At 38.2% G+C, this 15,501-nt stretch overlaps 1 protein-coding gene across 1 annotated transcript in view; it reads right to left on the bottom strand.

Moving 5' to 3' along the window:
- The window catches only part of F5 (coagulation factor V), a 79,589-nt gene that overhangs the window by 39,584 nt on the left and 24,504 nt on the right, over positions 1-15,501 (bottom strand). The window contains exons 4-7 of the mRNA XM_055583776.1: positions 8,348-8,560; positions 6,995-7,138; positions 4,184-4,405; positions 2,762-2,927 (exon numbers count right to left, since the gene is read on the bottom strand). Of these exons, the coding sequence (XP_055439751.1) occupies positions 2,762-2,927; positions 4,184-4,405; positions 6,995-7,138; positions 8,348-8,560 (745 nt within the window). The remainder of the gene's footprint in view (positions 1-2,761; positions 2,928-4,183; positions 4,406-6,994; positions 7,139-8,347; positions 8,561-15,501) is intronic.

Genomic DNA, 15,501 nt, shown 5'->3' on the forward strand with positions numbered 1-15,501 from the left:
TGCAGGATCATACAGTAATTCTTTTTTTAATTTTTTGAGGAAGTTCCTTACTATTTTCCACAAGTAAAAGTGTTAGTCACTCAGTTGTGTCTGACTCTTTACAACCCCATGGACTTCCAGGTTCTTCTGTCCATGGGGATTCTCCAGGCAAGAATACTGAAGTGGGTTGCCATTCCCTTCTCCAGGGGGTCTTCTTGACCCAGGGATTGAACCTAGGTCTCCTGCATTGCAGGCAGTTTCTTTACCGTCTGAGCCACCAGGGAAGCCTGTTTTCCATAAAGGCTGCACCAATTTATATTTTCATCAACAGTGTACAAGGACTCCCTTTTCTCTGTACCCTCATCAACACTTGTTACCTCTTTTGCGTGCTAGTCATCCTCACAGGTGTGAGGTGATATCTCATCAAGGATATGATTTTTCCCTGATGATTAGTGATGCTGGACACCTTTTCATATACCTATTGGCCATTTGTATGTTTTCTGTAGGGAAAATGTCAGTTTAAGTCCTTTGCCCATTTTTTAATCAGGCTATTTTCATTTGTTTACTTTGCCATTGAATTACATGAGTTCCTTTTATAGTGTGGAAAAATCTGAATAAACTTTTTAGCCAACCCAGTATTTTGGCTATTAACCTGTTATCAGATACATGGTTTGCTGATATTTTCTCCCATTCTGTAGGTTACCTTTTCATTTTGTTGTTTCTTTTGCAGAAGTTTTTCAGTTTGATGTTGCTCCACTTGTTTATTTTTGCTTTTGTTACCCTATGCTTTTGGTGTCATAGCCAAAAAAATCATTGCTGAGACCAACGTGAAAGAGCTTCTTTGTTTTGTTTTCTTCCAGGAGTTTTATGGTTTCAGATATTACATTTAAGTTTTTAATTTATTTTTACTTAGCTTTTGTATATGTTGTATGTAATAAGCTAAGGGTCTAATTTTATTCTTTTGCATGTGAATATCCAGTTTTCCCACCATTATTTATTGAAGAGACTATCCTTTCCCCATTGTGTATGCTTAGTGACCTTGTCAAAGATTAATTGACTATACATGCATATATTTATTCTGAGTCCTTGCTTCTGTTCATTTGGTCTATGTGTCTGTTTTTATGACATTATTATGCTGTTTGATAACTATAGCTTTGTGATATAGTTTGAAATCAGGAGGTGTGATCATAGTTTATGATAATGTCAATGTGGTATTGAATTCAGCTTACTAATATTTTGATAACTTGGCATTTATGTTCATCAAGGATATTGGCCTGTAATTTTTTTCTTATAATGTCCTTATCTAGCTTTGGTATAAGAGTAATGCTGCCCTTGTAAAATAAGTTTGCAAGTGTTCCCTACTCTTTAATATTTGGGAAGAGTTTGAGGATTCATGTATGATGTACTTGTGAAGCCATCTGGTTCTGGGCTTCTTTTATTTCAAGGTTTTTGATTACTGATTCGATCTTCTTACTTGTTGATCTGTTCAGGTTTTCTGTTCCTTTTTGATTCAGTCTTGGTAGAGTGCATGTTTCTAGGACTGTTTTCCCTTTCTGCTACTTATCCAATTTATTGGTATATATTGTTTGTAGTAGTCTCTTGTGTTCCTTTGTATTTCTGTGGTATCCCCTTGGTGGGGGATACAAGTAGGGGAATCTGATGTTCTACCATCTTGTTCCCTCGACTTATTAATTAAAAAATATCTCTTGGAGAACTTTTGTATTAGTAGAGAGAGAATGTTCGCATCCTTTTTAAAACAGATGCCTAGTATTCCATTGTGTGAATATACGCATACATTCCTATTGAGGGACATTATAGGCTGTTTCAGGGCTTCCCTGGTATCTCAGATGGTAAAGAATCTGCCTGCAATGCAGGAGACCCAGGTTCAATCCCTGGGTCTGGAAGATTCCCTGGAGGAGGAAATGGAAACCCACTCCAGTATTCTTGCCTGGGAAATCCCATGGAAGGAGGATCTTGGTGGGCTACAGTCCATGGGGTCACAAAGAGTCAGACACGACTGGGCAACTTTCACTTGCATAGGTTGTTTCCAAGCCTTTGCTACTACTAACAATACAGCTGTGAACATCCGGTACATACTTCATTTCACCTGTAAGCAAATATATGAATCTATATAGTAAATTCCTAGAGTCGGATTGCTGGGTCAAAAGATATATGCATTTGTAATTTTAATACATGCTGCCAAATTATCTTCTAGAATGGTTTTCCAGTTCACTTTTTCACCTGTAATACATGATAGAGCTTGTTTCCTACAGTCTTGCTACTAGATTATATCATCTGAACTTGTGAGTCTGATGATAGGTGAAAAATAGTATTCCACAGAAGTTTGTTAATAATTTGCATATCTCTCTTGAGTGAGCTTGAGTGTTTTTCAAGTGTTTAAGAGCTATTTGAATTTCTAATTTTCTTAATCCAGCTCTCCCATTTCCTAATCTCTAAAATAAATAAGAGCTGTTTCTAATTGTGGAGTTAAAGCTCTTAGAAAGGTTTACCACACTGCTTGGCAATAGGAAGCATTCAACAAGTGGTAGCTGCTATTATTATTGTTGTTGTTCCTATGACTATAGTTATTATCATGCTGAGTTCTCTTGGTGAGTATGGAGTAGTTTCAGATTGACTTGAAAATGAAATCCAATACACGTATTTCCTTGAAAGCTGTCAACTCATGACATTTCACCCTATGGATCTAGGACTCTATGAATCTAGGACTCTATAGACCATGTCATGAACATTTGCACAGTAGTAAGAACCCCTCCAAACTCACTTGTCCATGTTTGCTGGTATTATAGGTGCATAGTCCCAAATGACTTCCTCTGCAGCGATGAAGTATTCCCATCTCTTAATGTGCCGCCTCTGGTCTCGAGTTAGTTTCTTAGAATGTCTGGTTTTCTTTGCACAGTTTTTAATGTCTATGTAAGCCTGCATCCCAGCTGAGTTAGAACGTAAGAAAAATGGAAGAATTTGAGAGAAGAAATTAAGGCTGATAGAAATGCAAATCTTTTAAATAAATTTGTGGAAGTTTTCAGTAATAACAGTGAATATAGTACTTAGAAAACTTTTGAATATTTTGGTTTGAAACTATTTTAGTACAGTGAGGAAGGCAAGAATAAAAAGCAAAGGAAAGAGAGAGGGTGGGTTAGGGGGAAAAAATTGAAAAGGTTTTCTTTGTACTTCTCAAAGGAGAAAAATTTTGCGTAATTTCCAGACTCTTAAAACTTTATGACTTAGATCTTGTCAATTTCTCATTTTTCCTATCATCTGTTTGTAAAATTAAGACAATATTAATACTAATATATACTGTATGAAATTGTAAAAAGACAAAAGTACTTAAACTCAGTAATGTTAGTTTTATTATTTCATTGTTATTTGGGACTCTATCTTCTAGGAATATTGTGACAATTCATTACTTCAAATATAATTTTGACCATTCAGTTTGAACAAAAACTGAAATGATCCCAGAAGTGTCTCTTTTTTGTATGTCTTGCTTTTATACACATTATTTTAGTAACACAATGATTTCCTATAGTGATATTTACTATTATGTACAGAAACCTTTCTCCTAACAGTTTTAAAGCAACAATGTGCAATAGAGCATTATTTTGTTTACCTGATAGCATATAACAACCTAAGTTGACTTTTTTTCCCACCAGAATTCACTGATGTCCTTTAAAATCCTCAGCTGGTTAGATTCTGTTTTTTCCAGTCAATACACATCCACTGCGTTCCTCTGTGGGCAAGGCTTTATGCTCATCTTGTTATGAAAGACAATCTTTTCATGTTAAAACTTTTTCACTGTCTATAACTTGGTCTTTCTATAAATTTACAGAAGTTTGACTGGCTCCAACATCTACTTCTTTTCCTTTAGCTGCATATTGAATACCCCAAGAAAGAATATCTGCAGATATGTTTTTGTTTCCTTCCTCTTTTCTCCTTTCAAGGAAGTAGAGATCTTGTTGGCTTTTGCATCATTTTTAAAAATATTTGTCAATTTTTCTACTTCCTCCATCCCCAACTAACAAGTTATAAGTCTAAGAGCAAAGTATCTAAATTTTGTTTTTGAGGACCAAGAAATGTTATGTCTGGAGCGTGGGCAGCTTGTAAGGAGAAAGGAGAAAGAGAGAGTTAGTGCCTAGGTAGGAAGAAAGGATCCTACATTCATAAGCAAGACTTGTGGAGAATTTCTTGCCTTGAAAATGTCTGGGGATGAGAGAAGCTATGGTCCACCTTCCCTCGGGGCTCACGGTCATGTTTGCGGTTGTGGACGTGGCACTGACGAGAGTGATGGCTGAGATCTTACGATGGTTCTGCTCCAGGACCTGACCATTGAAGTGGATGGAGAACAGTTCTGGCCCAGAGCTCATTCCAATCAGATGCCAACTGATGTGGTCATGGGCACAGACTGTTATATCTGAGGGAGAGATGGGGGCCAACACAGGTCATCAGCAGTCTGTGATAAAAGAATTCACTCACCAGATACGTTTTGAGCACCTGCTTTGCATCAGGCCTTATGCAAGATTCTGGGGGTATAAACACTCCCACTACGGTACCTTCCCTAGAAAAGCAGACATCTGAGTCATGAGCAAACAAGCAGTCACAACTCATTGCAATATGTGGTACTAAGAGCCCAGAGATGGGGGATGTTAGCTCAGAAACACAGGGATTGCTAAGATCCGAAGAGAGAGGCAAGTAGGTGACCAACACTTCTGGTTTACCAGGGACAGAGGGGTTCCCAGAATACAGAACTTTCAGTTTTAGAATTGAGAAAGTCCTGGGCAAGCCTGAGTAGTTGGTCACTCTACAACCAACCTGGGCTCAGCTGGAGTTGCCAGAGCCTCCAATAGGGCTGAGTTTAAGGGCCAAACCTCCAATAGGGCTGAGTTTAGGGGTCTAGTTTAAGTGAAGATACTTTAAGGAGTTTATTCTGTTTCTATGGGCTTCCAGGGTGGTGCTAGTAGTGGTAAAGAACCCTCCTGCCAATGCAGGAGACGTCAGGGATGGAGGTTTGATCCTTGGGTTGGGAAGATCCCCTGGAGCAGGGCACTTGCCTGGAAAATGCCATGGACAGAGGAGCCTGGTGGGCTACAGTCCATGGGGTCATAAAGAGTCAGACATGACTGAAGTGGTTTAGCATGCATGCACTGTTTCTTTACCCACTGATTGATTATTTTAATGACAAGGCAATGAGTTACTCCGTGAGTTATAGGACCTCCTTAATATGCAGTGGGTAAATCCTCATTATACTGGGTCACTTTATACTGGGAGCGTTTCATGGATGGAGTAATGAGAACTGAGGACAAAAGCTGTTTGGCTCCTTCTTTGCTCCCACAGTGACCGTGAAAATGCTAATTTGCTCTGCAGGAGATTCCAACCTTGGCTTCTATCCTTGACTTGGGTTTTAAATTTCAGATCTATAATCACTTGATATTAGATTGTGGGGCCATGATTCAGTCCCTCACACAAAGAGGGGCTGAGGGCTTGTCTGTTTTAGACCATTGTAACAAGACCATTCCCTGGTATCATGGGTAAGAACAAGAAGCTGGAAGGTAGGAGGATTTGGTGGAAGAATTTATCTATCTCAAATCAATGCTTATGTTGGTTTGAGCCTTATATACATCTGTGCTGGCATTTATCATAGTTTTTCAATTTATACTGCTCCATAAGGCAGTTTAACAAGCATTAACTTTTCTGTTTCTACTAATGACATTTCCCTATGTCGCCCTTCTTAACCCCAACTACTCTTTTTCAACTATAAGTTCTTAAATTCTATGCCCACATAGAGTTATTAATTGCTATTTTTTTCATATGGGTTACTTTGGCTTCTTTTCTGCATTTGCACAGACAATTTACTCTGCCAGGATACATACAGTTTCTCTTTTGACCACTCCCCTTAAGGCCCATAGTACTAGATGTGCTGTGTTATCTGTAAAAAAACATTCTTGAGTACCCTCTGCACCAGGATAGATGATTAACCCATTTTTGTAAGAAAGTACATTGAGACAGTTAACTGCCAAAAAAACACACTAAGGTAGAGAAGTGAGCAAGGTGTGAGGTCAGATGTGTTCAGTTAACTAAAGTTTTTAAACTCTGAATCAAAACCCAGAGTCATGTGAGTATAAAGCCCTGACTGGGAAGATGGAATCAAATGAAATGGAACACAATTTAAAAGTAATATCCAGACCTCAACTCTTAACGAGTTTTATTTTTAGTAAGAGAAGCCATTTGTGATTTTCAGATACAGAAAATAGCTTCTGAGAAGCTTAGTGCTTTGAAGCATAGTTTGTTTAATAAAGTAATATGTTCACTTCTCCCATTTTTCCTCCACAGGATCTTTGGTTCTAGGTCATTTCTATCAGAGAGAAGCAGAGGTGGTTTAGATGGGGGTCAATTTTTTTTCTCTTAACAATAGTTATAATTTTGCTTTTTCACAAGAGTCGACATGCAAATGAAGAGAAAAATATCCCACATGTCATTGAATATTACTCATTCATCGTCTGTTGCAATGCTGGTAGCATTTTCATATACTGGATATTTCTCCTGGTCTCCTAGTCATCTTCACGGTAAATGTCTTCATTGCATTCTTCCTGCTGACCTTTCCTGCTAGGGATTGACCTTGAATTCTGTCCTCTAAGGCTTCCTGTCTGGAGGAAGGTATGGTCACCGTGCAGCAGGAACCACACAATTCACTGAAGACCAAGCTGATATCCTGGATGTCTTCTTGGAAATGCAGGTGAAACCTGCTCAGAGCATGATATCTAGTAAGGTCACATGCTTCTCTTAGCTTCTAATTTGTCTGTTGTACTTGCTAGTTTTTTGTTTGTTTGTTTGTTTGTTTGTTGTTTTTATATAGGATGATAGAATCTTGAGAACTACTAAACTAGATTACATGACCTTTCAGATCAGAAGTTAAAAAAAAATAGTATCGTCAACTTCCTTAGGGCCTTAGGGAAACAATGGGACCAATGCTTCAACTAGTTTTTCAACACAGCCTGTGTATTACCTGGTATCGTCCCATTCACATAGCCATTGACTGTGTACATTAAGGATGACGTCTGGTTCCAGCTTTTACTTTCATCAAACACAGCAAACATCAGTACATGTTGCTTGTCAAAAATTTTCTGAGTTCCATCCTTGGTTAGGGTGCCTGTGAAAAAAGACATAGTTTTAATAACATCCAAGTTAGAAGACTCTAGCTATTCCTAGATGGCAGTGTTTTAGATAAGCAGCCAATCATACCGATGTCTGCTGTGAGGTATTCTTATACAAAATAGCATCTATCAGGTAATAATGATTGAACGCTTATTAAATCCTGGTACCACCTGTTTCCTCTGACATCTAATAGCCTTGAGGAATAGGACTTTAAAAGTAAATTTGATCTGACACAGAGAGAAAATATCTGATGACTTTAATAAAGTCAAGACTTTCATAAAGTAGCCATTTCTTCCAGTGTCAATAAGTCAATATATAGGTCCCATAGCTCATCTGGTAAAAGCATCACACTCTAAGTTTAATAGAGCCATCTTGCTAGTATCTGTAATGAGACATAGAGAATTGGTTGAGAGGGTCAAGATTAATCTATTCTCATGAGGGGAAAAAATGCAGCTGATAATAAAATGAAATCAGAGACTTTTATAAGTTGAAAATCTTTTCCAGTGTCATCACAGTATCTTCTGTATACCAGGCAGTGAAAATATGTATTTGTGTAGTGAATAAATGAATTAGGAATGTTATGTAGGTTTGGTATGTGTATTTGGATAGACAGGTGGTGACTCCATCATATGGTTTCCCACAGTGAAATTTGTGTGGTTGTTTATTTTAATAAAAGATGGGATAAATTCTTTGGGGTAAAATAATCCAAGCTTACTCCTTAAGAAGCTCAGCCAATGAAATTTTTTATAAAGTCAATAGAGTGTGTTTGAAACCTACTACCCAAAGTGTTCAGCTTGTTTATAAGAAAGAAAACTTAGAGTTTTGTGTATTTATAGACCAAATTACCAACCCAAACCTCAGGTATATTATTCGAAATTCTTTCCAAGGACTCTCAGCAGAGTATATAGGCTGCTGTATATTTCAAAAAGACTTGGCCTTGAGGTAAATGTTACAGATCATATGGGCATGGCAGCAGAACATACTCTCAGACAAATATTTACTTGGGAGAGACTCCCAGGACCAAGATGAAGGAAGGATTGAAGAAAGAGAAGATTCCACCCTTCAAATACCAGTGTCAAACAATGATCTGGTTTCTGCACCCTTCTCTTAATTTATGAAAAGATCCCAAGGTACTTTCAAACCTCATTTCATGACAGTGCTCCTTACCAGTCCAACATCTTTGTTGTCATTGAATTTTTTTTACCTTTCTTACAAATAAGCAGAGGTCCAATCAGTCCAGAGTTGAAGTCCTCCACCAGATTTACATAGGAGTAATAGATGTGTGTGAGGCATGGAGGGTCATCGTGGGTGGGCCCACTGTCCTCACTGATAATCCACTCATATGTATATTCTTGGCCCGGAGCTACAGCATCATCCATTTTCTCCATGGGGAGTGTGTGGTCAGAGTAAGACGCACCTGGAGAAGTAAAAGCCATGAGAACATCTGAAGAGTTTCTGAGACTTTTTCACTACTCTTAAATCTGCAGAAACATACGCTTTCAATGAAGATGTTTGTGCCTTTCTATAGTAAACCTTCATTATGTGGAAAGATTCACTTAGATCCACTTCTGTGTCTGTGTAATTATAAAAACTCTGAGTCTATGGTGATCTGAAGTGAATAAGAAATGTTACTAGTACATTATTTAAAGGTTAGCAAGTTAATTTTCCAGTGTGTCTAAATAATTATTGTTTAAATTTAATCAAAGAAGTAAGTAACCTTTGATCAGGAAATCATCACAGAATATGAGGATGGGCTGTATCTTCTCTATGATACTTGACAAGACAGCCAATATTTTTAAAATTCTTAAATTTTTTATTGAAGTATAATGCTATGTTAGTTTCTGGTGAATAAAAAAATGATTCTGTTACATATGTATATCTTTTTAAATATTATTTTCCATTATAGTTTATTAAGGATATTAAAAATAGTTATCTGTGCTATACAGTAGGACCTTGTTGTCATAATAATTTTATATATAGTAGTTTGTATCTGCTAACCCCAAACTCCTAATTTATTGTTCTCCCACTCCCTTTCCCCTTTGGTTACCATAAGCTTGTTTTATATGCCTGTGAGGCTGCTTCTATTTTGTAAAAATGTTCATTTGCATCATATTTTAGTTTGTCACATACAAGTGATATCATATTTGTCTTTCTCTGTTTGACTTACTTCACTTAGTTTGATAATCTCTAGGTTCATCCATGTTTCTACTGATGACCTTATTTCATTCTTTTTTATGGCTGAGTAGTATTCCATATGCTACTTACTGGAAATCAGTGGAGAAATAACTCCAGAAAGAATAAAGGGATGGAGCCAAAGCAAAAACCATACCCAGTTGTGGATATGACTGGTGATAGAAGCAAGGTCCGATGCTGTAAAGAGCAATATTGCATAGGACCTGGAATTTTAGGTCCATGAATCAAGGCATATTGGAAGTAGTCAAACAGGAGATGTCAAGAGTGAATGTTGACATTCTAGGAATCAGCAAACTGAAATGGACTGGAATGGGTGCATTTAACTCAGATGACCATTATATCTACTACTGTGGGCAGGTAGAAGAAATGGAGTAGCCATCACGATCAATAAAAGAGTCTGAAATGCAGTACTTGGATGCAATCTCAAAAATGACAGAATGATCTCTGTTCGTTTCCAAGGCAAACCACTCAATATCACAGTAATCCAAGTCTATGCCCCAACCAGTAACGCTGAAGAAGCTGAAGTTGAACAGTTCTATGAAGACCTACAAGACCTTTTAGAACTAACACCCAAAAAAGATGTCCTTTTCATTATAGGGGACTGGAATGCAAAAGTAGGAAGTCAAGAAACACCTGGGGTAACAGGCAAATTTGGCCTTGGAATATGGAATGAAGCAGGGCAAAGGCTAATAGAGTTTTGCCAAGAGAATGCACTGGTCATAGCAAACACCCTCTTCCAACAACACAAGACTCTACACATGGACATCACCAGATGGTCAACACTGATATCAAATTGATTATATTCTTTGCAGCCAAAGATGGAGAAGCTCTATACAGTCAGCAAAAACAAGACCGGGAGCTGACTGTGGCTCAGATCATGAACTCCTTATTGCCAAATTCAGACTTAAATTGAAGAAAGTAGGGAAAACCACTAGACCATTCAGGTATGACCTAAATCAAATTCCTTATGATTATACACTGGAAGTGAGAAATAGATTTAAGGAACTAGATCTGATAGACAGGGTGCCTGATGAACTATGGACAGAGGTTCATGACATTGTACAGGAGACAGGGATCAAGACCAGCCCCATGGAAAAGAAATGCAAAAAAGCAAAACAGCTATCTGGAGAGGCCTTACAAATAACTGTGTAAAGAAGAGAAGCAAAAAGCAAAGGAGAAAAGGAAAAATATAAGCATCTGAATGCAGAGTTCCAAAGAATAGCAAGGAGAGATAAGAAAGCCTTCCTCAGCTATCAGTGCAAAGAAATAGAGGAAAACAACAGAATGGGAAAGACTAGAGATTTCTTCAAGAAAATTAGAGATACCAAGGGAACATTTCATGCAAAGATGGGCTCGATAAAGGACAGAAATGGTATGGACATAACAGAAGCAGTAGATATTAAGAAAAGGTGGCAAGAATATACAGAAGAACTGTACAAAAAAGATCTTCATGACCCAGATAATCATGATGGTGTGATCACTCACCTAGAAACAGACATCCTGGAACATGAAGTCAAGTGGGCCTTAGAAAGCATCACTACGAACAAAGATAGTGGAGGTGATGGAATTTCAGTTTAGCTATTTCAAATCTTCAAAGATGATGCTGTGAAAGTGCTGCACTCAATATGCCAGCAAATTTGGAAACCTCAGCAGTGGCCACAGGACTGGAAAAGGGCAGTTTTCATTCCAATCCTAAAGAAAGGCAATGCCAAAGAATGCTCAAACTACCACACAATTGCACTCATCTCACACGCTAGTAAAGTAATGCTCAAAATTCTCCAAGCCAGGCTTCAGCAATATGTGAACCATGAACTTCCAAATGTTCAAGCTGGTTTTAGAAAAGGCAGAGGAACCAGAGATCAAATTGCCAACATCTGCTGGATCATGGAAAAAGGAAGAGAGTTCAAGAAAAACATCTATTTCTGCTTTATTGACTATGCCAAAGCCTTTGACTGTGTGGGTCACAATAAACTGTGAGAAATTCTGAAAGAGATGGGAATACCAGACCACCTGATCTGCCTCTTGAGAAACCTGTATGCAGGTCAGGAAGCAACAGTTTGAACTGGACATGGAACAACAGACTGGTTCCAAATAGGAAAAGGAGTACATCAAAGCTGTATATTGTCACCCTGCTTATTTAACTTACATGCAGAGTACATCATGAGAAACGCTGGGCTGGAAGAAGCATAAGCTGGAATCAAGATTGCCGTGATAAATATCAATAACCTCAGATAGGCAGATGCCACCACCCTTATGGCAGAAAGTGAAGAGGAACTAAAAAGCCTCTTGATGAAAGTGAAAGAGAAGAGTGAAAAAGTTGGCTTAAAGCTCAACATTCAGAAAACAAAGATCATGGCATCCGGTCCCATCACTTTATGGGAAATAGATGGGGAAACAGTGGAAACAGTGTCAGACTTTATTTTGGGGGGCTCCAAAATCACTGCAGATGGTGACTGCAGCCATGAAATTAAAAGACGCTTACTCCTTGGAAGGAAAGTTATGACCAACCTAGATAGCATATTCAAAAGCAGAGACATTACTTTGCTAACAAAGGTCCGTCTAGTCAAGGCTATGGTTTTTCCTGTGGTCACGTATGGATATGAGAGTTGGACTGTGAAAAAAGCTGAGTGCCAAAGAATTGATGCTTTTGAAGTGTGGTGTTGGAGAAGACTCTTGAGAGTCCCTTGGACTGCAAGGAGATCCAACCAGTCCATTCTAAAGGAGATCAGTCCTGGGTGTTCATTGGAAGGACTGATGCTAAAGCTGAAACTCTAATACTTTGGCCACCTCATGCGAAGAGTTGACTCATTTGAAAAGACTGATTCTGGGAGGATTAGGGGCAGGAGGAGAAGGGAAAGACAGAGGATCAGATGGCTGGATGGCATCACCAACTCGATGGACATGAGTTTGGGTGAACTCTGGGAGTTGGTGATGGACAGGGAGGCCAGGTGTGCTGTGATTCATGGGGTTGCAAATAGTCGGACTCGACTCAGTGACTGAACTGAGCTGAACTGAGTATTCCATTGTATGTATGTATAGATAGATAGATGTACATACACCACATCTTTATGCATTCTGTCAATGGACATTTAGATTGCTTCCATGGCTTGGGTATTGCAAATAGTGCCTGTATGAATATTAGGGTACATGTATCTTTTCAAATTAGAGGTTTATGTGGATATATGTCCAAAGTAGGATTGCTATATCATATGGCAACTCTATTTTTAGTTTTTTGAGGAGCCTCTCTTCTGTGTTTCATAGTGGCTGCACCAGTCTACACTTCCACCAACAGTGTAAGTGGGTTCCCTTTTCTCTAAACCCTCTCTAGCATTTGTTAGTTGTAAACTTTTTGCCACTTTGACCTGGGTGAGGTGATAGCTCATTGTAGTTTTGATTTGCATTTCTCTGATAATTAGTGATGTTGAGCACCTTTTCATGTGCCTGTTGGCCACTTGTACATTTTCTTTGGAAAAATGTTTATTTAGGTCTGCCCATTTTTTGACTTTTTTTTTTTTTTTTGTCATTGAGTTGTATGAGCTGTCTATACATTTTGGAGATTGCAGATATTTTTGCAAATATTTTCTCCCAGTCCATAAGTAAGATATATTCAGTCGCCTGTTAGCATGGGTTGTAAGTACATTCACATCTACTTATATACTGTTTCACTCTGTGTTTCCTGTCTTTCCGACTGATGCCACTCTGAGCCCTTTATCACATCTCTACCATCTGATTATCACAATTCTTTCCCCAGAGTCTCAGAGTCTAGCAGTCGAGTTGTTCTTGTGATTATGAAATGTATCTACCCTCTGAAGTTTACATGCTTTACCTCAGTCCTTTGTGTACCTAGAAGGCCCACCAGTAAGACTTTCATGTATTCAACTTTCCATACTGGCGGGAGATGGGGGAGGATCTAGAAATGGTCTTCCTTTTTGAAGAAAGGGAACTGTGATGCTCAAGAGTAAAAGCAGAGCAGAGGGTTGGGTGGCATTTTCAGCAACAAAAGGAAGATGTGGCTAGAGATGGAGCAAGTGAGGACAGGAAGGGCAGAGGTCAATGTTGGACAGCAAGAGGGAAGAGCAGTTTCTGCTGAGGAATTCCTCATTTAATTAGGTGACAGTTTCACATCATCGACTGATACCAGAATTTCTCTTTGGGATTCAGTTATCTTTGTTTAGTACAACAGTCAATAAATTCCTTGAGGTGGAAGGTAAGACCATTAGAGTGTAAATATGAGTAGAAATTAAGGATCAGAGAAAAGGGCTAAAATGTTTAACATGATGGAGCAAAAGGCCAGTGGAAACTACTATAACTGAAATGACTGGGAAAACAAATGGTTTTCTTTTCTTCCCCTCCCCCTTTCCTGTTCCTTTTCTTCTCCTCTTTATTCCTCCCCCCTTCTCTCTCTCCCTCACCCTTTCATCATCTTTACCAAGGTATAAATTACAAACAATGCAATTCACCAATTTTAAGTACGGTATTTGCTGAATTTGGATAAATATGTACAGTTCTATAGCTACCATCACTATGGAGGTCCAGAACAATTCCATCACTCCAAGAAGTTTCCATGTACCATTTGTAGTCAATACCTTCCCCTACTCTCTGGACACAGGCAACTGCTGATTTGCTTTCTGTCTCTCTGTTTTGCTTTCCTGTGTTCTCATATAAATGGAATGATGCATCCATTTTGTTTGATTTAATTAGTTACTGTGATATACTTTCCATCCTTTACTTTTTATCTATCTTTGTTTTCAAAGTAGATTTCTTGAGTTCAGCATCAAGTTGGGTGTTGCTTTCAATTCAGTCTTAAAAGCTATCTCTTAGTTGTAGTGTTCTTCCCATTTGCTTTTAATATAATTATTGATATGCTTAGGTTTAAATCTACCATCCCGCTATTGTTTTCTATTTGCCCATCTGGCTTTTGTTCATTATTTTCTTTTCTTTCCTACTTTCTTTTGGATTAATTGAGTATTTTTAACATTTCCTTTTTACCTCCACTATTGGCTTTTTAGCTTTACTTTATTTGCAGTGCCCTTCAGTTCACAGCATACAACTTATCATAGTCTACCTTCAAGTAATACTATAGCATTTTACTTATATTACAAGAAACTTGCAATAGTATATTTCCATTTTTGTCCTCCCAGCCTTGTGCTGCTTGTCACCTCCATTTTACTTCTACATATATAATATACCCCATAATAATCTGTCATTATTCTTTGCTCAAATTTAGATAATCAATTATCAATTAAAAACAAGAAAAAATTTTCTCTATGCTTGTCCATTTCTGGAACTTGTATTCCTTCTTGTGACTCCAAGAATCTCTCTGATATAACCGTTTTCTGACTAAAGCATTTCTTTTAACTTTTTTTTCTCTGGTTTGCTAATGAGAAATTGTTTCTGCTTTCTTTGTCTAAAACAGTCTTTATTTTGCCTGCATTTTAAAGGATATTTTTACTTGGTATTGAATACCAAGTGGACAGACCATCCCCATCTGCCCTTATCCAGTACTTTAAAGATATCTGTCTTCCCTGGTGGCTCAGATGGTAAAAAATCTGCCTACAATGTGGGAGACCCCAGTTGGATCCCTGGGTCAGGAAGATCCCCTGGAGAAGGAAATGGCAACCCACTCCAGTATTCTTGCCAGGAGAATTCCATGGACAGAGGAGTCTGGTGGGCTACAGTCCATGGGATCGCAGAGTCAGACACGACTAAGTGGCAAAGAGTCAGACACGACTGAGTGGCACACACACAACTATCTTCTGGCTTGCACTATTTCCAGTGATATGTGCTACCATTCTATTTTTGTCCATCCATGACATTTTCCCTCTATTTTGAACATTTTCTCTTCATCACTGGTTTTTATTTGATTATGATATGCCTTGTTGTACTTTTATTCACATTTCTTCTTGCTTTTGTCAACCTCCCTGAATTTGTAAGATTATGGTTTTCATCACAGTTGGAAAGCTTATAGCCACTATTTCTGTGAATATTTTTTTCTGTCCTTTTCTTTTCTAGGATTCCAATTAGTTAACGCCTGAACAACATGGTTTACACTACGCAGGAACACTAATAATGGTTTTTTTTTTCCCCCCCAAAAATATCTACTACATTACAACACCATTCATGGTTAGTTGAATCTGCAGATGCAGAACCACAGATAAAGAGGAC

Source organism: Bubalus kerabau, chromosome 5 (genome assembly GCF_029407905.1).
Source record: "Bubalus kerabau isolate K-KA32 ecotype Philippines breed swamp buffalo chromosome 5, PCC_UOA_SB_1v2, whole genome shotgun sequence".
NCBI classification, from domain to species: Eukaryota; Metazoa; Chordata; class Mammalia; order Artiodactyla; family Bovidae; genus Bubalus; species Bubalus kerabau.